The sequence below is a fragment of the Emydura macquarii genome, unplaced genomic scaffold, assembly GCF_026122565.2.
Source record: "Emydura macquarii macquarii isolate MOO-44397 ecotype Brisbane River unplaced genomic scaffold, CSIRO-AGI_Emac_v2 contig_509, whole genome shotgun sequence".
In the NCBI taxonomy this organism is placed as follows: Eukaryota; Metazoa; Chordata; order Testudines; family Chelidae; genus Emydura; species Emydura macquarii.
The window spans coordinates 70,485-94,681 of NW_027130646.1; the positions used below are offsets into that span (position 1 = coordinate 70,485).

Here is a 24,197-nt window from a genome sequence, read left to right on the forward strand (position 1 = left end):
TACGTGCAGCATGAGCAGTGGAGGCTGCTGGCTCCTTCACCATTCGTGTTTATTACACCCCAGAGGATTAGAGAGGACATTACCAGTCACATTAAGTGGCCAAAATACCTCCCAGGCCTTTCTGCCAATGGGAGTCAGACCCAAGAAAGTAACTAAAAGGTTTGGCTCTAAGAAAATGAAGATAAGCTTTCCCTTCAACCTGAGGGCTGTGAGAGGCAGACGGAGGCATCTGTGGAGATACAAGAGCTTCAGGACACAACTGAAGTGAGTTTGATGTTCTCTGTCTGCTCTATAGCCAGAATATTGGATCTGCCCCAGGATCAGCCAAATGTAACCTCACAGCCGGGCCTTGCACATGGCACCACACCAAGCTACAGCTGAGGATCCATGGGGTCCACCAGCCATCAGCTGGCACCACTGCACCTTCCTTGGGAGCGTCAGGCAGTGCCACCAACAGCCACCCTCTGGCAGAGGGAGCCTAGAAGCCTCTTCTCTGCAGAACAAAAGTCCAGGTCGTGGCTCATACACCAGGGGAACAGCCAGGGTGGCTGCATGTTCTCATCCCCATCCCAAAGCCTGGAGCCAGTTCCATATGACTGGCAGGGTGCAGTCAAGGGCCTGATTCCAAGAAGGGTCAGGCGCCCATCAGTGGAAACTGCTGCTGCTCGTAATCAGGGCTGGAAGAGAAGCCAAAGCCTGGACTGACAGATGCCACATGAAGGTTCAGAGCTTCTGAAGGCCTGGCTGTAGCCAGGGGTGTCTGTTTCCCATCCCTGATAAGCATTAAATAGACTGTGCCAAGCACGTCCCCAAGTTGCCCCAGGGCTGAATGCATCCCGGGCTGCCTATAGCAGGTGGCCTGTGTCCCAGTGTCACCACAATGGCTACAATCATCCATGGCCCTTCAGTCCAACGCAGGCTCCATCCCAGCTGAGCGAGTGACCCTAATGAAGATACCTCAATACAGGGACTGAGGGGAGGCGTGGGGGAAGGGGGAGGGGGTCCTGCCCGACCTGGCCCCGTCAGCCCTATTCCACCCACAACCAGGAATGGGGAGTCTCCAGGGCTCCTGCCCGCTCTCCACAGGTGCTTGCATGCCTCTCCACCTCCGCCGTACTGAACAGGAACTCGCAGATGGGGCATGGCACCCAAGCCTCGGGGGGCCCCTCACGCCGGGAATTCTCCCATGGCGGGGGTGGCCAGGCTGCGTCTGGAAGGGAGTCGTCTTCCCCACAGGTGGAGGCGTGAACGGGAAGGAGATCGGTGCTGAAGCAGCCTGCGGCGGAGAGAGATGACAACAGAGCTAACCCAGGGTCACCTGGACTTCATGGCTGCCAACGTTCTGCACACAATGGCCCCCAAGCTTCGAACCTGGAGCCTCCTGGTGCTGAGCATCAGACCCTTGCCACTATCAGCTGTTACCGGCATAGGGCCCGCTCGGAATTGGGCAGTTCTGATTCCATCCAATAGAGGGCAGCAGCACGCACACACATGAACACACACACAACAATCAACATTTACACTGTGATTCTCAGAGATTTCAATGCCAGAAAGGAGCGTTGTGATCATCTGGTCTGACCTTCTGTGTAACACAGGCCAGAGAATTGCCCCAAAATAATTCCGAGAGCAGCTCGTTCATTCTGAAGAAGCCCAAATCATGTTCACCTGCCATTGCAATGGGTGGCACGCAGCAGATGTTGAATAGCAGGGTAGGCTACCGTACCCAGTTGAAAGCGCTGGGGGAGAATCAGGTCGGTGGAGCGTAGTCGCACCAAACCCTGGTTCCATGTGATCAACCACCTCAACAATCAAACCATGCACATTGAAACTAGCCTGACCTCTGTACGCCCCTTTGGGTCTGTTCACGCAGAAGCCAGCTGAACTGCTGGGTGCTTCGCCGTTCTGAAAATCAAGCCACTGGGGTGCCCAAGTAAGAGTATAAGTGCATAACCTTTAGGTAACCAAGTTTGAATCCAAGGAATATAGGGCGGGAAGGGACCTCAGGAGGTCATTTAGTCCAGGTCTCGCTGCCAAGTCACGAATAAAGGTGGCAAAGCTGTGACTAAGACCAGATAGAAAGAGCACAAGGAAATCCCTCGTCATATTTGTAAACCAGGAAGTGGGTGGGCGCAAGCCCATGCACTGCTAATGGCCCCTCCCCCAGCCTAAGGGGAGGAGTCACTGGACCATCCCTCGTGGGAGGGCAAGGTGATGGGACTTGAACTCAGGAACTGAGATGTTACTGGTGTTCTAAGGATGCTGTGTGAGATTCTGCCTTTGATACGCCCCCTGGTGGCCACAAGGATAACAACCCAGACTAGCTGTCTGTCTAACGGTACGTCTACACTGCAAGCGAAGGTGTGAGTGTAGCACAGGTAGACACACTGTGTCAGCTTTCATCCAGGCAATAACAGGAGCAAAGACATGGCAGCGTGGGCTAGCAACCACAGTACATACCCAGGTCTCCATTTGTTAGCCCGCGCAGCTGCATCTTTGCTCTTACCGTCACTCCTGCTAGCTACATTGAAGCTAGCATGGGTTTGCCCACCCACACGACAATCGCACCTTCCCACTGCAGTGTAGACAGAACCTAAAGATACACTCTCGTTCAAGGCCAAGTTACACTGGGCTGGATTCAGGAATCAGGGGGTGAGGTTCTTGGTCTGGTCTGCGGATCAGACTGGACAGATACAATGATCCCTTCTAGCCTTGAGGTCTATGTTCACCCTCTTTGAGTCCAGCTCTGGAGAGGGAAGCAGGTGAGATGCCAATCTGAACACCCCACGGATCACAAACCCGCCAGGCGGGAAAGGGATCAGAGCACTCTTTTTTATTTTTTCCAACCGGCTGAGCTGATGGAGGGGCCTGCCGTGCTCCACCCGAGAGGTGGCTGCATCTGCGGGGTGGGTAACAGGAGCCATAAAGATACACAGTATGTGTGACAGACCCAACGGAGGACGCATGCTCTAAGGCATTTGTTATAACCAGCAGCAGCAGCACTAACCCTCACCCCAGAACACTCACCCGCACAGATGGGGCACGTGCCTGTCTCTCCGCCTGCTTCTCCATCAACACCCAGCCTGCCGGGCCTTCCTCCCTGGACCCTGCCTCTTCCTCCCCGGGTGCCAGGCCTGGGCACTGACCTGCAGAGAGAGATTTCAGGAGCAGCTGTTTCTCCAGTGTGCCACTTCCTTTGCCCCTCGCACCCCAAAGGGTTGACGCACAGCCCAGGCTCAGAGAAGCTGCCCTGCCTGTTGAGACACAGCAGAGGAGGAGGCTGGAAGGACCAGTATTGCCCCATTCCTGCCAACCCATCCTATGCCAAATCCTGGCTCAGGGAAGATATAGAAGAGAGCCCCAGGAAGGTGCTGCGTGGGCTGGGATATTGGCTCAGAGAAGGGGCTGCCTGAGGGGCTCTGAAGGGAGAAATCGGGACATTTGGAGAAACACAACAGGGAGGGCTGATCCTGATCCATTACCTTCCCATGGCGCCTTGCGCTTTTCGTCTCCTTCTTAGCTTCCCCCGGTCCCTCCTCAGGGGCGGAACGGCACGGACGTCCTGCACAGGGCCTGGAGAATAACCAGCAGCAGCACTGGACCTAACGCCTGGATAGTGCTTTGCAAAGGAGGTCAGGATCATTATCCCCATTTCACAGAGGGAAAACTGAGGCGGGGCGGGCAATGCCTTGCCCGAGGTCCCCCAACTGGCCAGTGGCGGTGCTGGGAACAGAACCCAGATCTCCTGAGTCCCAGCCCAGGGCTCTGCCTACAAGGCCACACTGCCAAGCCAGGTTGGCACCATCGGCCATGTGCCGACGTGCTGCTGGCAGGCTGTTTGGAGCTCAGAACTGGAGCTCCAGAATCAGCAAGAAGCAATTCTGAATGGAGACGCTGAGCCACAAACACACGGGGGAAGGACATGGTTCACGGGCACCAGGCAAGCCCAGCCCGTGGAGTCTGTGCCTGGGGGCGTTCGGGGCAGTCTGCAGGGCAGCCAGCTCTGTGCTACAGACCCCCCGGAAAGAGGGGGACTGGCTAGAGTGGGACAGGGCTAGAATAAACAGCAATGGGAGGAAATGTCACAGAAGCTGCCGATAGTGAGATCTCCTCAGCTGAGGGACAGTCTGCTGGGCAAGCAGCGGAAAGCTCCTTTCCTAGGGCCCATCAGCCAGCCGCCACCTGCCCAGAGTTCAGAGAGCTTTCACGGCCTGTGACACCTGCCTCTTGGGAAGAAATGGGCCAGCTACAGCTCCACCAGAGAGCCCCGGGCAGGGACAGCCTGGACGGGACGCCCATCCACCGCTGACTCCTCTTATCCACCCAGCAAAGGCGAGACCCTTTTGCTCAGTTGACTGGGGACTGACAGAGCAGGCCCTACCCAGCGGCAGAGGCGGGCACATTCCAGCAACCCAGGATCCAGCCGGGCCCCCCACAGTCCATAGGCAGCACCTCCAGGCAGGGAACCCAGGGGGTGCTCTTCCCCAGCTGGGCAGACGGGCGCCAGGCCAGGCTCCTCCCAGATGCACATGGCTCTCCAGATTGTTACAGTGGCACATGCCAGAAGAGCAGCTGCTGACCCCACCTTCGGGGGCAGGACAGCTTTGGAGGGCTCCAGGCAGAGGAGTCCCCCCCCCCACCCGGGGCTGCCACAGGCTCCCACTCACCTGATGCCACAGGGCTCACAACTGGATCTTCGGCCAGTTGCCCTTGCTGGCTCCCCCGGCTCTCAGCGGCCAAAGAGCTGGCGCTGGGACGCTGCTGGAGAGCGCAGCTGCGGGACTGGGCCGCCGAAAGCACCATCCTGGCTGTGCGGCTGAGGCAGGCTGGGCTACGCGGGTGGGGCCCGCAGTGGGGTTCCAGCGCCTGCAGTCGGCTCTTCAGTTCCTCCTCCTCCCCGTTGCTCCTGGGCAGAGACAGCCAGAGACCCAGTGATTCCTGCCGGCCCGCCAGGGAACGTCTCTGAACAGGGAGGATGGTCCCTGCTCCCGACCCTAAAGGGGATCTCCTTTGTGCCAGGGGAAGTAGCAGCTCAGGGAGCGATCAGGGCTTTGGTCTGGACCCCCACGCACCCCACAGCAGGACGTGTGCATCAGACAGTCTATCCTGCGGTGACCCGGGGCTGCAGGAAGGGCATGTTTGTGGGGAGGGGTGAGAGACGACAGCTGGAAGGGGCTGCCACCCATGACAGCTTCGCCCTGGATGCCCCCCGAGCCACTCGTTCCCAGCGCCAGTGGAACCAGGTGCACACAGAGCCCCATGGCTTCCATAGGCCATTCAGGCCCTCAGCTCCTGCCCAGATCTGGCCATAGCGTTGGGCTAGATCCAGCTGGCAGAGAGCAGCCCCCTGGAGCAGCAGCCTGGCCACCCAGCCTCGTCGACAGTGGCAAAATACCACGGGAGGCTGTGCCGGGAGAGGAGAGGGCTGCCGGGAGGGGTGGGAGAAGGGAAGCAAGCACAAGGAACAGGGGCTCCATCTGGGACCCAGAGGAGCAGCTCCCATGCGGGCGCTGGGCTAGGGAGTCACTGGCACCATGACAGGGAGGGAGGGGAAGCCGCCCCCGCCGCAGCCTTTGAGCCAGCCCCACGGCTCCATCAGAAGGGCGTTCGCTGCCCCTAGGCTACTTACGACTCCAGCTCCGGAAAGAATGTCCTGCGAAAGGCGGAGCTGGCGAGCCAGGGGCTGGCTGCAGGCTCACAACCTGCCTGGGGGAGAGGAAAACACAGCTGAAAGCTCTGCTCTCATGGGCCCCCCCCCCCCCGAGCCAGCATGCGCAGAGAGAGACAGAGAGAGAGAAGAGATCCACCAAGTCCCATCCTGCCTGCCCCTATGGCCAGGGCTGGGCTGCTCCCTGCCGTGTGCTCGGCCTGCAGGAGACAATTCCACAGGAGCAGGACGCTGTCACGTCAGGCACTGCGCCAACACATACGGCGACGTGGTCCCCTGCCCCAGAGAGCTCACAGTCTAGTGGGAACCCCCCTGCGCGGCCCGGCCGGTGCACAAGAGCATGTAACACGGGAACAACCCTGCACCGGTCCCTGGCGGGTGGCTAGACGACTGGACAGGTCTCCTCCCCCGCTGAACCTGGCACACTCGATGGCGTAGGCCACACAGCGCCCCGCGAGCCCGGCAGGGTTCACTGGCTACACAGGCCAGTGGATGAGAGCGCCAACCACACCAGCAACAAGAGACCCTCCCTCTGTCATCCCAGAGCTACTCCTGTGTGCAAGGAGCACGACGATCCCGCACCAGCACGGACCTGGGGCGGAGCCGGAGACGCTTGGCTATGGTCGGGGTCCAGCGGCGTGCGGACGCGGACGAAGGAGAGGCCGAACTGGGCCTGCTTGTCGAAGGGCTGGCTACAGGCGATCCTCAGCCGATCCCACTTCTCACCCAGCGCCATCACCAGGAAATCCCCTGCGGGCAGAGCAGGAGCAGGTCAGCTTCACTCCTGCAGCGAGACGCTGCTGCCTTCTCGGCTTTGCAATGAACACAGGAACGTGGCATTGCCACCCCAGATCTAAACCCCGGGACTATCTCGACTGGGACTCCACCGCCTTGCCGCACCATATCCAACTGCTGGGACCACCCTGACACCCCACCTGCCTGTTAAACCAGATCAACCCATCAGGACCATCAGGGCTGCCTCCCCAGCTCCCGCCAACAGACCACCTAATCCTGTCCCAATGGCCAATGCTTGTTGATTAAAAGGAAGAAAAAATAGTGCCCCAGGACAATTGTACATATATAGACCCAGTGCAGTGAGAAGGGGGCATGGGGTGACCAGTTCAGGTACCCAGATCCTAGTGGGCTGGGGGCTATGTGAGTACCTAGAGAGATGGAAACCCTGGTGATGAGATGAACTCCCATCACAAAATGTTATTACTCGCCATAACAGGGCTTAAAAGGGCAGGCGTGATGTAACACCAGCCATGAGCCCCGATCAATGATGCCCAGCTGGCGAACCGTAGCCACTCATGTGAGCCAGATCCTCTTTACCTTCTTTAAACATCCGGACCCCGGAGCGGTTCCTGCCCAGCTTCGAATCAGCTGGTGTCATCAGCGTGGTGTTGGGCACCAGGGTAACGTAGGGCTGGTCCAGCGGCCAGGAGGAGCGCCCCACGTCCACCTGGAGGAAGGCACAGCCGCAGTTTCCTGGGGGTGGAGGGGCAAAGGTCGGGCCCAGAGCAGCGGAGCAGCCATCGGGGCACTGATACTGGGGCCCCAGAGTTGGCAGGGGAGGCCACCTTGCACAACTGCTATGTTAGCGCTGGGGAAGGGGAGCAGGATTGTTCAATCTCCAGGGTCCGTTCACTCTCTGCTGGGAGCGCCCACAAGCGACGGTGGCTTTGAGGAGGGATGTGGTTCTGACCTGCACCCCAGGGATTAGTATCCCGAGACGGGGCAGAGACTGACCTGAATTCACCCACTCACGGGGAGAGTCTTTCCCTTTGTGGCTGTTTGGTTAGAACAGGGAACTGTCAGTCAGGAGACCTTCCAGCCCTGCCACTGCCTCACTTGGGCAAGTCACCTCCCCTCGCCAGGCCTCAGTTTCTCCATCAGTAAAACAGGGATGGCCATGGCAAGAGACACCAGCGTACAGTGTTACCACTGTAACATGGGGAAGTAGCTAGAAATTTCAGAAGACACACGTTTCCACCGTAGTTCAAGCACAGATAGAAGCATATTGGCACTGCAGGAGACACCAGCCAGATTTGCAGGGTAGACTGCCCCCAAAGGGGAAGGGGTCTTGGTTTCTCCCTCTCTCATACCTATGTCTATGTAGCCAATAGGACTAGCCCGTTCCAGCTGCAGTTCCACTTTCAGCTGCCTGCTCCGATCCTGGGGGCAGCTCAGCCAAGGGTGAACGCCGTCATCGCGCAGCAGATTCTCAACTGGGTACCTGGGGTCCTACACCAAACCAGTGGGAAGGGGAGAGGTCAGAAGCATGGTGCTTAGTGGACAGGTGGAGATAGAAATTGGGGAGGGAGCAGCAACAATAGCTTTTCGTAACGATATGAAAGCACATCGTGATGCTGGCTGGAGTTGGGGGGGCATTTATTATATTTTTTTTTTAACATCAATACGTCAGAATCATAATAATTCATGTGAGATATGCCATGTCAGGTACCATTAGAAAGGCTATGATGTGCTAAGTAAGATGATAATGTTTATGTTCATGTGTTCGGTGTGTAATGGAAGTTATGGATATGTTTGTATCTATATTTCAATTTATACTGTGTGCCTAGGCAACACACCAGACAGGATGGCTGCAGCACAAGCGCCTGCTTAATGACCCATTAAAGAAATTCACAGGTACAATGGGTCCAGGGGGAGAAGCTAGGCATATACCTGATGAGTCAATGAGTCACCAGGAATTACTCATGCCCTGACCTTGGCATTTTCAGGTGGCTACCCTAGGCACGGACAGTTAACAGTGGAGTAGTCGGCACGACCCACAGAAAATCCCATGGTCAGGGCAGGCTGTAAAAGAGCAGATTCTCCCAGCATTGGTGGGTGACACTGAAGTCAGGCTTTCCAACCACAAACAGTGCTTCTGACTCACCACACTGGTTATCAAGAAACCAAAATAAAAATATACACAGCCCTCTTTACTGCATTTCAGTCTCTGGCTCCCAATCAGCCACTAGGTCCAGTAAAGAGATCAGTTATTTAAGACTCTTTGCTCTTTACCAAAAAGGTTTCTCCTGACCCCAAAGGGTCAGCCACAGCACCAGATCAATATAAGTTTGGATCTTACCCAAAATACCACGCTGCCAGCCAGCGCTTTAGTAACTAAAACTAAAGGTTTATTATAAAAAGAAAGAAATAAACTGTAAGAGAAATGTTAAATAAATAAAGTAATCAGACACATAAAAATGATTGGAAAGTTCATATAGATCAGGTTTCCAGTAGAATTGCGGAGTTTGCAGGCTTGTATAGTCCCTCTGGTGTACATCCAGTACCTGGATGGGTCTCAGTCCTTCGTTTCACGGCTTCAGTTCAGTTGTAGATGAGTTGATCCAGAGGTAGGCTGAAGACCGAAAACCAAATGGATGTGGTGCAGCTGCCTTTTATGTCCTTTGGCCTTTGCCATGCTGCTTGTGGAAATTTACAGGAATAAGATGGAGTCCAGGGTCACATGAGTGACTGGTGACTCATCAGGTATATCCCTGGCTTCTCTCCCTGGCCCATTGTACCTGTGAGTTTCCTTAATGGGCCATTAAGCAGGTACTTGTGCTGCAGCCATCCTGTCTGAGGTGTCGCCCAGAAACACAGTACAATATAAAATACAGATACAAACATATCTATAACTTCCATTACACACCTAACACATGAACATAAACATTATCATCTTACTTAGCACATTATAGCCTTTCTAACATGGCATATTTCACATGAATTATTATGATTCTGATATATTGATGTTAAAAAATATAATAAATACATCTCAAGGGCCCCCAATCCAGCCAGTGTCACACACATTACAGATTTTACAAAAGGGTCAGACCTTACCTACTGCTGAAATGCAGCCACTTCTGGGGTGAAGCATGGTAGCTGTTTAACCACACACAGAAGCACTATACAACAGTTTAGGGCAGGAAGAATACTGTATCCAATTCACAACACTTCCCATGCCAGATCCTCATCTGGGGTAAAGTGGGGAAGTATGGATCTATGTCAATTTATACCGATGGAGGATCAGACCCCCAATTTCTATAGGGCCTTTCACTCAAAGCTCTCACAGTACTAGAGTATGCAGAGTTCTGCAGCAAAATGTAACACCCCCAATTAAAGAATGTCCAATTAAAGAATTGCAGCTGAAGATGAAAAGCAATATTATTACCTGAGATGTGAAGGACACCACGTGGTTGATTTTAACTGGAGCCATTTCTGGTTCTTCAGAAAACCCCGGCTGTCTGCTTGAAGCTTCTTCTGGGTTTCCCAGAAACACTCCCTCACTCCATCTGGTCCATCAGTGTCTGGCAGAAACACAGACAGAATTTGGTTCTTTACAGAGACTGGCACCGTTTCCACTATGTCTCTCTTTGGGCATGTTTGCCAAGGACTAGGTTTTTGCAGCCAGCAGTAAAAGTGGATTTGAATTTCATTGAACAGTTATGATCCTCCCTCTGCATTCACTGAATGAGCTGGATATTGTATATTACACCCTTTGCTGTCCAGATCAAACCTCAACAACGCACGTTCAGGTGCCTGTTTGACATCTCCTCAGCCCTCCTTTCTCTGTGAATCAGATCAGAGGCCTTGTCTATACAGGAGAGATGCCTCAGTTTAACCTCGGGTGTGAATTTCATGATGACTGGATTAATCAACCCAGGACAAACCCCCATGTGGACATTCTTATTTCAGTTTAACTTAAACTGATTTCCAGGCAGCTTACTTTAAATCAAAAATATAGCCACTCAAACTGAAATCAGAGTGTCCACGGTGGGTGTTTGCACCAGTTTATCTAAACCAGTTTAAATTCCCATCTTAGGTGAAATTGGTCCAACCAGACAACCCGATAAATTCCTTGGAATATTATTGTAATGACAAATAGGATCCCAGTCAGGGTCAGGGGCCATTGTGTTAGATGCTTATAGAAAGGCACTGGCCCTGCACAGGGAAAGCTTAGCCTGAGGCTCCATGCAGTCACAAAGGGTGGCCTATGTGGATCCAGTTGCTTGTCTTTTTGGGTTCTGATCCTGCAATATAAGAAGCATGGGGAAGGATAGAGTGACCCCAAATCCTGTAATCGGATCCACATGGACAGACCCCTTACACTTCCAGTGTCCCACTGAAGGCAGATTGGAGGATTGGGGCCAAAGCATGTACCATTTTCATGTATGTATATTTTTAATTAAAAGTACATAAACCCACATCAACTATATCCGACCGCCCCTCAATTTATCTTCAACTTTTTGGCTAGTTCTAGGTTTCATGGAAGAAGGAGGTCTGATGGAGGATAGGAATTTTGTCTTGTATGCATCTGCAAAGCACCACTTATACCTATGACGCTGTAGAAATAATGTGTAATTTTACGTCTTTCCTTCAGCTTCACTCACTTCCTCCATAGCCTTCTGGCTCTCCCAAATCCAGTCTCTCTACAGGTTCATTTCGGATTACCCCAAATTATTCACAGAATTTGCTGTGTAAGCAATTTCAGGGGAAATTGACTTATTTTTTAAACTGATTTTTAAAAACATTTGAATGTTATTAATAACTTTGATCTATGCACATTTACATTTGTTTTTTGGGCTAAATAAATTCATCATGATGTTTTGATGCATCCTCATTACACAAAGTACTCATGTAATGATACTGCACTGCCCTGGAGATGTATCAGGGTATTTTAATATCCTAAAAGCTATCAGGACTCGCCTGTGAAAATCAGAACCACCAACCACTTAAGTGGTGTCTAAACAAACAACATATGAAACTTCAGCAAGGGAAAAATGACATCTAGGTTTTTCCACTAATGTTTACCTGAGAGATTAATCCATCCACAGATTTAAGAATCAGTTAAAAGGCTGGTGAAAATAGTTAAAGAAGCCAATTTTAAGAAAAAAAAAAAGTCAGGGACAAATTACAGCATCTCTTTTCCTTGCTATCCTGGAACTGACACAATCGCTCCTCTGCTTTCACATGCATCCCTGTCCACAACAGCCCCCTGCACAGATGCTCCCCCACCCCAACATCTGCACACAACCCCCTCCCAGCCACCCCAGCACAAAACCTTACCGCCCAGCCCCCAGAAATATAAGACTTTGTCTTCCTTCAGCTCTTCCCCTCCCAGCGTCTCAAAGTGATTTACAGGCTGACCCCATCCCAAAGCCAGACCCCATAACCCCCCCCCCACTACAAAACCCATCCAATCACTCCCTAAGCCCCAATTTCACCAAACCAACCCCAGATTTCCTCCCCTCCCACCAAACCCGTGCTCCCCCACTCCCAGACCCTACACCCCCAGTCATAAACCCCAGTGCCCTAGATCCCCCCAGCCTCAGCTGTCTCCCACGCCATCCAAACCCCAATGCCCTGCTTCCCCACCCCCAGATCCCTCCCACGCCACACACGTGAACACCCAGTCAGACCCCCAGTGCCCTAGATCCCCCCAGTTCCAGCTTCCCCCCAACCCCATTCAATCACCAACCCCCTAACCACACATTTCACACCAACCCCAGCTTTCCTACGGTCCCCCCAAACCCCAGCCCCTGCTTCCCCACTCCCAGCCCCCTACACCCAGTCACACCCCCCAGCACCCTAGATCCCCCAAACCCAGCCCCTGCTTCCCCATTCCCAGCCCCCTACACCCCCAGTCACACCCCCCCAGCACCCTAGATCCCCCACCCCAAACCCCAGCCCCCGCTTCCCCACTCCCAGCCCCCTACACCCAGTCACACCCCCAGCGCCCTAGATCCCCCACCCCCAAACCCAGCCCCTGCTTCCCCACTCCCAGCCCCCTACACCCCCAGTCACACTCCCCAGACCCCCCCCGCCCCGAGCCCACCGGCCGACTCGCCGCACCTCCATCCCCAGCGGCGCCTCCATCTCCCGCCAAAACCCACTGACCGTTGACCCCCCACCCGCCGCCGGCTGCGCGCGCACACGCGCGAGCCCCGCCCCGGGCGGCCGTTGGTCCGTGGTGTGTTTACGTCTCTCTCGCCGACTCGCGCCCCGCGGGAGGGGGGAGGGGGAGTGGAACATCCCATAATGTTCATGCTTTTCTCTCTCTCTCCCGGAGGGGCCCGGTCGCAGACGAGTTGAGAGGCTGAAAAGGGCGGGAGGAGCGCGGGGCATGCCGGGCTTTGTAGTTCTTCCGGAGCGCCTCGTCACGGCACGGCCTGGGCCCGAGCTGAGCGGAGGGACAAAAGCAGGGAGCGTCTCCCAAATTCAGCACCCCAGAGAAAAACGTAAAGAGACCTTAGTGGGGAGGACGCTGGATCTTTGCCTTGACCTCAGTGAACTACGGTGCGCTCTGCCGTGGGAGGCCTCTGAACTGTGCGCGGTTGGTTTTTTGATTGAAGGATTTTGCGTTTCTTTTTGGTAGCTGGAAATGTCAGATGACCCCTCCTCCCTCTGAGTGACAGCTCGCCGGGGGGGCAGGGAGCCGTGCCGGCCCGCCCCTCCATTCTCTGATAGGCTAGCGGAGGAGCAGCGTGCTCGCGGACTGGCGGACGTTGGGTCGGCGTGCTCGGTGATTGGCGGGCCGCTAGGGAAGTCTCTCACCGGCTCGGGAGGGGGGGCTGTGAAGATGGCGGCGGTGCTGGAGGTGGAGATTGGCGGCCCCGACCAGCGGGACGTGGAGGAGGTGAGGGGGGGGCTGGGCTGGGCTGGGGGGCGTGGGGCGGCCCCGGGTGCTGGGGGCGAGTCCCCGCGGGGCTGTGGGGGAGGGGAGCAGCCGGCGCTGAGCTGGCAGTGGGGGGCGGGGGGCACCGCGGGGCCGGGGGCCGGGCGCTGGGGGTGGGGCGGCTCCGAGCGGGGCTGCGGGGTCTGGGAGGCGGCTCCCCAGTGGGGCCAAGGCTTCAGGGAGCGCGGGGAGGGGCGGTCAGAGCCGCGGCCCTTCGCCGCCCCCGGGCTCGCCCCTGTGCAGAGGGGAGCGGCGCGGCTCGGCCCGTGTCACACGGGGTAACGGGTGCTCCGTCCCGGCTCCGCGGGCCGGTCCTCCGGCGATGTGGCGAGTCACCCCGGTCGGTGCGTGCGAGTGTCTGGCAGCACCGAGCGTGCGTGCGAAGCAGGGGCAGGGTCACGGAGCTGGGGATGTTCGCGGCTGGCAGCACTGGTCTGTGCTCCCGCACGGTGCTGTGACGGGATCCTGCAAGAGGGGAGCTGGCAGGGACCTCGGGAGGTGTCTAGTCCACCCCCTGCTCACAGCAGGGCCAGCCACGACTAAACCATCCCAGCCAGGGCTGGGTCAAGCCGGGCCTTAAAAACCTCTAAGGATGGAGATGCTACCACCTCCCCAGGTGTCAGCCATCCCAGCGCTTCACCACCCTCCTAATGCAAAAGTTTTTCCTAATATCTAACCTAGACCTCCCCCACTGCAACTTGAGACCGTTGCTCCTTGTTCTGTCACCTGCCACCACTGAGAACAGCCTAGCTCCATCCTCCCTGGAATCCCCTTTCAGGTAGTTGAAGGCTGCTATCAAATCCCCCCTCACTCTTCTCTTCTGCAGACTAAACAAGCCTAGTTCCCTCAGCCTCTCTTGATAAGTCCTGTGCTCCAGCCCCCTAATCATTTTTGTTACCCTCCGCTGGACTCTCTCCAACTTGTCCACATCCTTTCTGTAGTGGGGACCCCAGAACTGGACACAATACTCCAAATGCGGCCTCACCAGAGCCAAATAAAGGGGAATAATCACTTCCCTCCATCTGCTGGCAATGCTCCTACTAATGCAGCCCATATGCCGTTAGCTTTCTTGGCAATAAGGACACACTGTTGACTCATATCCGCCTTCTTGTCCACTGTAATCCCTAGATCCTTCTCTACAGAACTGCTGCCTACCCTGTTGGTCCCCAGTCTGTAGCAGTGCCTGGGATTCTTCTATCCTAAGTGCAGGACTCTGCACTTGTCCTTGTTGAACCTCATCAGATTTCTTTTGGCCCAATCCTCCAGTTTGTCTAGTTCAATTTGTATTCTCTCCCTGCCCTCCAGCGTAACTACCGCTCCCCCCATTTTAGTGTCATCTACAAGCTTCCCTTAAACACCCCCCCTCCAGATCATGAATGAAGATGGTGAACAAGACTAACCCCTGGGGCACTCTGCTTGATATCCACTGCTATCTAGATGTTGAGCCATTGATCACTCCCCGTTGAGCCCGATGATCTAGCCAGCTTTCTATCTACCTTATAGTCCATTCATCCAACCTATACTTCTTTAACTTACTGCCAAGAATACTGTGGGAGACTGTATCAAAAGCTTTGCTAAAGTCAAGATATATCATTCCTACCGCTTTCCCCACATCCACAGAGCCACATATAGGCACTATGCCTCGCAAGTTTACACAATCAGGTAGCTATTATTCCCGTGTTGTAGATAGAGAAATTGAGGCACAGAAAGGTTAAGGGATGGGTCCCAAATCTCACAGCATTAGTATTAAAATGTGGGGATTCCCATCTTCTAGTCTCCTGCTCTGTAAATCATTAGAGCTTGCTGACAGGTGAAGAAGCTGTGTTAAGAAGATCAAACTCCTTGATGTACATTCGCTGGAGATGAGAAAGCAGGTGTGCTCCCACTTTCTTCTCTAAAAGCGAATATAGCACAGTCATGACACAGTGCTACAAAGGGTCAGCTGCTCAGACTTTAGCTTCGTATCTAGGCTTTCTGCAGCCAGCCTCTTACTCTTCCTTCTCACTTGCCGTTTTTCAGCCTGAGAGGCAGACAAAAACCTTTAGTCCTGCTCGGCATCTCACATGACCATCAGCTGTCGCACTCCTTACAACTAGGCCTTGCCTTAAAATGTAGTATATTTATGTAATAAGTGCAGATCAGGAAGATGAGTACAGTTAGCTATGCTACTAGCACCACATAAGCAGGGTCACCAAGAGGACCATGGCATCTGATGATGTTGCTTGCACATCTCAAAGCAGGGAATAGTTCAGTCCTCTGCCTTGGGACCAATTTTTTTCTTTAGCACTGAAGCATTTTTCTAATTTGTAGAGGGTGATATTGGGAGGTGTCTTAGTACTTCCTTGGTTTCCATTTGAATTGTGAACATAGTGTGATTAAATAGTTTTTGCACCAGTAATAGCAACAGCAAAATTTGTGCATCCTGTAGCCATGATGCACTTTGAGGCTAAGAATAGAGGCAGCCATACTCTCACATGCAATTTGTAGGGTTGGCTTGCCAAAGAGCATGGATAATCTAGGGTGGCCAAGAGATGTCTCAGATTGGTAGAGTAGATTGATCTATTGAAAATGGATCAGCTGGAGCCTAAGTGATCCATGTTCACTAGCATTAAGCTGCTCTTTCTGTCTCTCATCATTTGTCATACTTCCAGGTATCCATTTGTTTATTAATAAGCTTTGTGTACTTTTCACTCAGTGTCAAGTTCTCACTCATTTGAGGGCTGTCAGTGTGCTAGGTTCTGTAAAAGCATATAAATTAACAAATTCCCTCCATGTTCTTGTTGGACAAGCAACGTTTCAGGCACTTAATATGCTAGTGCTTATTATCAAGGGGAGCACGTCTTGAACGGAGCACCGTTGGAAGACCTGAGGGAACGAAATGTTGAAGGGAATGCTATAATCACCTTTAAAACTTGCTGTGAACACCTTTGAGTGAATCATTTTGCCACTCAAAATCTGTCTAAACTAGAGGAGAATCTTTAATATACACGCTAATCCTTTTTTCCTCTTACCAAGTCTCAAATAAATTTAACAAACTTTTGCTGACCAGGCAAAGCACCATATATTCAAGCTAGGCTGATCCCCTTTCTGAATCAGATAACATAGATTTTTTTCTAGCATGAGTGAAATTTTGTTAAATTGCAAGGGTAGCTGTATACAGAGAAGAGTTCTTCATCTTCATGAGATCTCTTTATTGCCCTCCTATATCTCAGAGCTCTTCAATTTTGTGATGCTTATTGTGTGTCCCAAATAAAAACATTGAGCAAAGTGCTCCCCACTCACCAATAGCTAGCTGAACATAGTTTATTCAAACTGCTTTTGTTTTGTTGAATATCTAGGAGAGAAGTCCTCTTGTTTAAGGATTCAGTGTCTCCTCACCTTCACTTTAGTTCCTGGAAAGCTCTTGGTCCATGTTTCTGAGCCATCTGAGAAATCCTCCAGCAAAACAGAGAAAGCATGACTGGATGATCTGGTACCTCTGACAGTGAAAGGGAATTATTGTTAAGGGATCTCTTTTCTACATCATAAAGCAACAATGACACACACCCATTTTTCCTCCCTTTGCAGGTCAGTTTTGAGGGGTGTAATTTTTATTAAAATTGCCAAATGCATTTTTTCCCCCAAAGGCAGCTCTCTTCTGCTCTTCTGTACCCATTTACATGCAAGGGCTGTTCAACATTCTCAGACAATTGGTATACTTGTTATAATATTCCCATAGCCGCTTCTCTTGTCTAGTTGATGCGTGACTGTATACGAGAAACTGCTTGTCCACTCTCCTGTGGGGTGTTTGCAGATGGGAACCTGAGAAGCTTAGTCTTCAGTAAAAACTCTTCCGCTTCAGTGAGGATTAAATTTGAAAAAGCCTAACTATACTAATTGTCAAATCTAATTTTCTTACCCCTGTTATTTAAAATACAGTAGGGCCTGGAGCCTGCAAACACTTGGTTACCTGTGTAACTTTACTCCTGTGCATTCCGAGATTACCCTTGAGTAGTCATGTTGAATCAGTGTGTGTTGGATCACCGCTCAAATTGGCACCATCCTTTGAGTGTCTCCCACGTGTTTGCGACCTTTCTGTTTAGATTGTAAGCTACTGCCAGCAGGGACTGTATTTTATTGGTTTGAGTGCTGAGATAATTAACTGCCCTTAACAGATTAAAAAGACACTTAAGAAATCATAGGTCACATTTGTTCTATGAACAAATAGCTCACTTCCATCCTTCCTCATGTCTGCATAGGTTTTTTTCCTATATTTTTTTTTCCAGTTCTCTTCTCTTACAATTTCTCAAGCAATGGGGCTTCCACCATTTGGGGGATTATTCCTCAGCCTGCCAGGACAGTCAGCAGGTGAAACCCTGTCTACACAGTTCTAGCAACAGTGGGAAACTGTTCCAAAAACTTCCCAGCCTAGGCAGGGTCAATGGTGAGTTAGGGCATATGGACTGTATGGGTGGGATAGGACCATACTTGTGCCAGCATGGAAATCCAGTAAGGACATGGAAGTAGAGAAGCTGTCTTGTGCTTGTTGAAGTAACCATTTTTCCAGTGTTCTGGGGAGAATGTCAGTAACTTCTACACATCAGTAAAATCTAAGCAATTTGAAGCTGAATCACGCTAAGAATAGCAGCCTTATTCTTTTGTGCTTCCCCGCTCACAATGAGTTGGTAACAGGTTATCCGCTGTACTGAATTTCTTAACTCTGGCTGTTTATCAGATCCTTACTGTTTAAACTGAATTCTGCTTTTAGTAAATTAATGTGGCTTTCTCTTGAGATTCAAGAAAATTCTATCCAATAGTCAGGAACAGAGTAGCATTGAGTGTTGCACTGATCTGAATACATCTCTGCAACTCCTGTATTAAATCTTTACCACCTACTCAGTCTCTTAAGCAAACCCTCAACTTTAAATACAAGTTTTCGTGTGGCTATAACTTGCATTTATCAAAGTGCTTTCCAAAACCTTCCGAGACTAAATCCCTTATAATTCCATCATTCTGGGTTGGAATGCAGCAGCTATATAACAGTGCACAGTCTCACTGTGCAACAACTTAAGACAAAGAAGAGATGAAAACCTAATCAGCAGAAACTATAGGAGAACCAGAATTTTAGCCAAGAATTTAGTCAAGGCACTGGGACTAAAGTGCCTATTCGATAGAGGTTCAGTGAGATCTTTAATGGTCACAAGTAGATCTATATCTTGTTTGAAGGCAGGTTTATTGAGGGAAGTCAGCAGTATTACACAGATACATATCTGAGCACTGCATATGAAAAGATTAAAGGGTAAAGGTTAAATCTGAACTTCGAATGTTAGTCATCTAATGATCTTGTGGTAGAACAAAGAGGAGCTGCGTGTTTGTTTTTTTTAACACCAGTTTGCACTGGGCAAATGCATGCTAATGAAGTCCCTGATTTATCCTGTCTTCCAACTGAGCTGCTTTGGCTCCACACCTTGATGTTGACACGTTGAACTAATACATTGCTGGGAACAAGCTTACCTGACTGTTTACAGATACTATGATGTGAGGAAAAGCCAAGGGCCAAAACAAATATCACATTGAGTACATTACAGCATTCTGCTGAAGTCAGGGAGCCCGAACACCTGGCATGTCTAAACAGCTGCGTGGCTGTCAGTTGGTCTGGGTTTCAGGAAACTGCTTCTGTTGGCTTTAACTGTTTGTAGTTGAGGCTCTGATCATTGGAGCGCTGGGCGTTTGGGACCCCTGAAATGAGCGTGTGCTGTGAGCCTGCAGAATCGGTTGGCACTGTGCCCGGCTCATGTGGCATCTCATGGTGTTGGATACCATCAGATGGTCCAGGGACATCTACACGGAGCACATCACCGGACACCGGCAGTACCAAGAAGAACGGACCGGAGTGCTGTCGTTAGTCGGTGACGAGATGGGAATCGAAAGCCTTTCTCTGATAGATCTAATGTACTGAAGGATTATCTATGCCATAATTTTCACTCAATGTGGGTCAACTCACTTTCATTACCATGTCTACTTCCTACAAACCATGCTTAAACATGACTTTTGTATGAACAACGTACCCTCTTACCCGACTGCTTGTATTTTAAACCGTCAAACCTATTACCCTTCATCTGGGATACAGCAGCTTATGCTTTCCTTGTACTCTTCAAATTCCAACCAAACCCTCTACCTGTTGATAATCTGTACGTTATACCCGGATGTCCAGAAACTCTCTTGTTTAAACTCTGTACCTGATCATTTCTTTATTTTCTTTATCTTCAATAAAAAAATTTAAATACGGTTAAGGATGAGTTGAGATGAAATCTGATCTATGAGATTTGATTAACCACATCCAAAGTGACTATTTGCCTGCCACATCAGTGTTTTGTTACCATAGGGGGAAAATATGCCCTCTATCCAAGTGTACCAACATAGGGAGGAGATTGTCTGTCTGCTAGATTTGAGAGTCCCTTACAACCAGCAAAGGTATAAGGAGCTCCAATGGCTGAAACCTGTCAAATTCAGATTAAAAATAAGGCTGATTTAAAAAAAAAAAAAAAGAAAAATGTAACACATCCCTCAATAAGTTGTTCAAGGGATTGCATCTAACCATTAGAAGTCTGTAACTCAAGATTGAATGTCTTCCTAAAAGGTGGCCAGGAATGAAGGGTTTGATGCAGGAATTCGCAGATGAAATTCTGGGTCTTATGTTATTTAAGAGTTCAGACTGGATGATCATAAGGGTCCCTTCTGACCCTTAAATCCATGAAGCGAAGGGCTGAATCATCAACTCCCTTAGGGCTATGAGGTTTTACCTAATTTACTAGAGATTGCAGTCACTGTTCAGAACAAACTGTCCTAATTTGTGTACTTAGGTGAGATACTAAGATGTATATTTCACTCCTCAGAGTGGTGTGTGGTAGTGTACCTTATGAGATACGCAGGTGATGTAACAATTTTGTGGAGCGGTGCAAAGAGTCTTTAGAATTTCCACAAGTGCCCCGAGTCCTAGGTTGGGGGGATGATTGCTAACTTCTCTTGTCCTTGTTGGCTAGTCTAGATGGCTAGAACATGGGTTTGTGATTTCGTCTTCTGAACCTCTTACTTGACTCTAAAAAGCACTCTGTATGAAGATGATTCCCTGGAATCTCTGACAGCTTTGTAACTGTTACATTGCCAGTCAGTGTTCCAACACAATTACTGTGGGGCATGGACTAACTGGTGGTTTCCTTGTCAGCTATAGTCTTTTGACAGCATTTAGACAGGGACAGTTCCTCTTAAACAGAAAAGAGCTTGTTTTTTCAGTTGGTGTGTAAACAAAGTAGTGCAGTGATCTCCATTAGGCTTTAACTGCCACTCTTAGACTTCAGTAACTGATTGTTTTTCTTCCTTAGGTTGATCTGTCACGACTATCTGCCGAGGATAGGTGGAGGTGAGTGGTCTATTGCAGTGGGTGTCGGAGAGGTGAACCCTATGCTTAGATCTTAATTTCACTGGAGTTTTACTGTCCATGAGGCTGGATTGCTGTCGCTGCCAGCACGTCACGATTGCATGGAGTTGTGGACTAAACCCACTTGTCCTGCCAAGTGTTACTAAACTATCTGTCCCCCCACTTCTGTGAGTCCAACCTGTTTTAGCTGGATGTTTAAGACTGGCCTCACTATACTCTCAGCCTACTTGAATGTTAGAAATGCCCTCAAGGTTCCTGGAAGGAGCTTTGTTTTATATTTTCTGTTTGCATTGTGCTCACTTGACCTTAAGTGAACCAGGGGTTAGGAGCATTTTCTCTTGCTCCCAAAGTGTGACTCGGAGCCCAGATGACCCCCACTGCGTTGTCTAACGCTCATGGCTGCGCTCACATTTAATATAGTGGTGAGGCTCAGGTACCTTACAAGTCCCATAGTTCCATCTTGATGTGAGCTGGTAGTTGCCCTCAAAGATGGAGCATTGCATGCTGGGACCTGCAGTTTTTGTGGACTGCTGCTCTATCAAAGACAAAAGTGACTTCAATCTGCTGCACTTCATGCAAATGAGGTGTGAGCTGGGGCTCCTGTCCCCTCCATTGGGTAGTGGGGGGAGGGATGCCTCTTGCTATGCAAAGTCAGAGTGAAATGGTGTTTCATCTATTCTATTTTGGCCCTTTATATTTCTGCTGAGCATCAGTTCATATGCTCAGGCCTCTCCCGCTAGCCCTGATGACAGGGAACCTCCTCAGCCACTAATGCTGCCCTGGTCAAATGCAAGATTTTATGTACAAGAAGTGCAGTCTGCTTCTCCATGCTCCCAAAGGCTGACAGCACCAAGAAGACACTTCAGACTTCATCTGTCCTGTCTGCACAGAGCTTGAGCCAAAGAATTGCCTGGCTTTTTATAGCTCTAGAATCTGTGTGAGCCAGACCCGATTTCTGTTCCTCTGCCTCTCCTATCTTGATTACAGCAGCAGCCTTCTCCACTAGCCTCCCCCACTTTGCTATCCATCCCCTGACATGGAAACTTTCCTGCAAGCTTGCCATGCTGCTCCCTTTACCTTTGCCTGTTGAGAGTTCTTGCTGATTCTGGCCTGTGCGCTCCGGACTTGACTTGCCTTGTTCTTGTTTCAGGGTCGAGCATGCTCGGATGCACGCCAAGCACCGTGGCCATGAGGCCATGCATGCCGAAATGGTCCTCATCCTCATTGCCACGCTAGTGGTTGCACAGCTCCTCTTGGTGCAGTGGAAACAGAAGCATCCTCGCTCCTACAATGTAAGCACTTCCAGCCCTGTTTCATCCACCCTCTGGCTGCCAGGAGCTGGCATTTAGCTATGTAAACAGTTGTATTAATGTCATTCTCTGATTGTCCTCTGATGCTGAAATACTCATTTGCCTTCCCTGTTCAACGGTGTGCATTGGAATTGTCTGTGGAGACATAGATAGATAGACCACAAAAATACACTTTCCTTATGAGTGTAGGGAATCCATGTAGAACCTTGCTAGTAAGGCGTTTATACCAAATTGTGTTAGCCCTAAAGGAGGCAATGGGACAAATCGACTTACCCCAGTGTTACTCATGTGAATGGAGGCAGGGTTTCGCCATTGTTGTGCCTTGGAATAACTCAGACTGTTTGAGGGAAAGCTGGATTTCATCATTGCGGACCCCATTTGCCATTTGAATGCTCACAGATGCTTGTCTGATCACTGTTTGCTCAGTCCTCTCAAACCCCTTGGCCTCCCTGCCCCTGTGGATTTTGCTACACCGGTGCATCAGACTGCAGACCAGGGAATATCATTCCATTCAAGAACAATGAGGGAACCTCCACAACCTCCATTCTTCAAGGCCTCATGATGCCAATCAACAATGCCAGAAAAAGGCCTGTTTCCTATAGGTGCCGGTTTTGCAAACAACTCCAACTGTGTTGTAAAAATGTAGTGCCAGGCAAGGGTCTGTATGGAATAACTGATTGTGAAGCTTATTGCGTACATCTGTTTAGTATCTGCTTTGAGGGACGTGTGGGCGAACTCTTCAGAACTTTGACCAGGAAGAAGTTGACAAAAACTGATTAGGCAGGTATTCAGCAGGTATGCCTCTTTTAACAGAGTTGAGCAAACCCCAGTAGCTCATTACCAGACCAGAGCAAGCCTGGCTTCTCCTTTTGCTTTAAATCTTCCCTAACACCATCACACCCCTCACTCAACCCAGTGAAGTAATATTGGGTAACATTATTTAAGTCAGATTTCACAGTCTCCAGGGCTGCACGGCCCCGAATGTATCCTCTGTAAGAGTGGACTGGGGGAACAGAGAGACTGGCAGTGCTGGTGTAGCTCCTTTCAGTGCTATTCAGTGTGTGGGCATGGTCTTAGTTGAAATGCCTTTGTTTTGTTCTTGCAGATGGTGACCCTCTTCCAGATGTGGGTTGTTCCCCTTTATTTCACAGCAAAGCTGCACTGGTGGCGATTCCTGGTGATCTGGGTCCTCTTCTCTGCTGTCACAGCCTTTGTCACTTTCAGAGCAACTCGTAAACCTCTTGTGCAGACGACTCCCAGGTTAGCTTGAGCGTCTCCGCATGAGTCACATGAACCAAAAACTAGAGACGTGCATGCTGCTTTGGCATGAGAGCGGTTAGCTGGCTTCATTCAGATTTCCATGTGGCAGAACTATTGCTCTCAGCGTTGCAGTTCAGCTTCTGACTCCAGCAATACTCCTGCCTTGTGGTGGCGACCATAGGATGGGACTGCATTAGTCCTGCTCCTTTTGACAGTCTCTCCTGGATTCTGCCCACTAATAATCTCTGCCAAGAGCATTTCTAACATCTCTGACAACTAACCAGTGTTAGACAAAATCAGCCTGTCACTGAAATATTTCTCCCTTTTCCCCAGAATCTCTGCTGATCTGAGCAACAGGTGGAAAGCCTGGTAGATCATAGCCCTTCAGGGCTACAAGTGGGATCCATGTAGTGAGGGTATTCCCGGTGTGGGTACAGCATTTGTTTCTAGCCCTAGAAGGTCCTGAGGTATTGGACTTGAAAGTCAACACATTCCATATATCGTGACCTGCCCAGAGCCACAGGGAGAATATCTGTCAGAGCTGGTGTTAGAGCTCAGAATATCTGACTCCCCAGCCAGTAGTCAGCCCGTTACCGCCCTGTCCTATGAACAGCTGAAATGTCCTAAGTGATAAACTAGCGTTAGTTAAAATCTTAACTCCTTCAGGTGTTCCTTAAGCCTTCCTTCCAGATACCTGTACAATCAACTCACTTCTAGGTGTGTTTTGTTTTTGTCTTACAGGCTGGTCTATAAATGGTTTCTGCTGATATACAAGATCAGCTATGCCACTGGAATTGTTGGGTACATGGCTGTAATGTTCACTCTTTTTGGTCTTAACTTATTATTCAGGTGAGTAAATCT

The 24,197-nt window shown here is 50.7% G+C and overlaps 2 protein-coding genes across 10 annotated transcripts in view; one reads left to right on the forward strand and one right to left on the reverse strand.

Moving 5' to 3' along the window:
- Positions 1-323: 323 nt before the first annotated feature.
- Positions 324-12,715, reverse strand: XNDC1N (XRCC1 N-terminal domain containing 1, N-terminal like). Of its 4 annotated transcripts, XM_067539056.1 has the most exons (11): positions 12,572-12,715; positions 11,486-11,529; positions 9,846-9,981; positions 7,771-7,909; positions 6,998-7,153; positions 6,258-6,415; positions 5,627-5,703; positions 4,665-4,903; positions 3,480-3,570; positions 3,025-3,143; positions 324-1,276 (listed from the first exon to the last, which is right to left on the reverse strand). In XM_067539056.1, the coding sequence occupies exons 3-11, from the start codon at positions 9,888-9,890 to the stop codon at positions 1,029-1,031; spliced, it is 1,272 nt and encodes a 423-aa protein (XP_067395157.1). In that variant the 5' UTR covers positions 9,891-9,981; positions 11,486-11,529; positions 12,572-12,715; the 3' UTR covers positions 324-1,028. The 4 variants fall into 4 exon arrangements, with proteins under 4 accessions (XP_067395157.1, XP_067395158.1, XP_067395156.1 ...); XM_067539057.1 differs by lacking the exons at positions 11,486-11,529; positions 12,572-12,715 and adding an exon at positions 12,527-12,565; XM_067539055.1 differs by lacking the exon at positions 12,572-12,715 and having other exon boundaries at positions 11,486-11,633.
- Positions 12,716-13,228: 513 nt separating this feature from the next.
- The window catches only part of RNF121 (ring finger protein 121), a 33,758-nt gene continuing 22,789 nt past the window's right edge, over positions 13,229-24,197 (forward strand). For 5 of the 6 annotated variants that reach the window (XM_067539065.1, XM_067539061.1, XM_067539059.1 and 2 more), the window contains exons 1-5: positions 13,242-13,310; positions 20,711-20,748; positions 21,917-22,058; positions 23,182-23,336; positions 24,078-24,185. In XM_067539065.1, coding sequence (XP_067395166.1) covers positions 13,254-13,310; positions 20,711-20,748; positions 21,917-22,058; positions 23,182-23,336; positions 24,078-24,185 — 500 coding nt within the window. In that variant the 5' untranslated portion in view covers positions 13,242-13,253. Of the gene's footprint in view, positions 13,311-16,687; positions 16,917-20,710; positions 20,749-21,916; positions 22,059-23,181; positions 23,337-24,077; positions 24,186-24,197 lie in introns of all 6 variants that reach the window. The other variant, XM_067539062.1, reaches the window with a different exon arrangement.

Bases quoted from the DNA above. Each gene is read 5' to 3' on its own strand.
- XNDC1N (XM_067539056.1), bottom strand. From the start codon at position 9,890: ATGGCTCCAGTTAAAATCAACCACGTGGTGTCCTTCACATCTCAG. The intron at 7,154-7,770 runs GTATGAGAGAGG...CTCCACCCCCAG, and splicing joins TATTGGCTACATAGACATAG to GAAACTGCGGCTGTGCCTTC. The intron at 3,144-3,479 runs GTAATGGATCAG...CTCTCTCTGCAG, and splicing joins GCGCAAGGCGCCATGGGAAG to GTCAGTGCCCAGGCCTGGCA.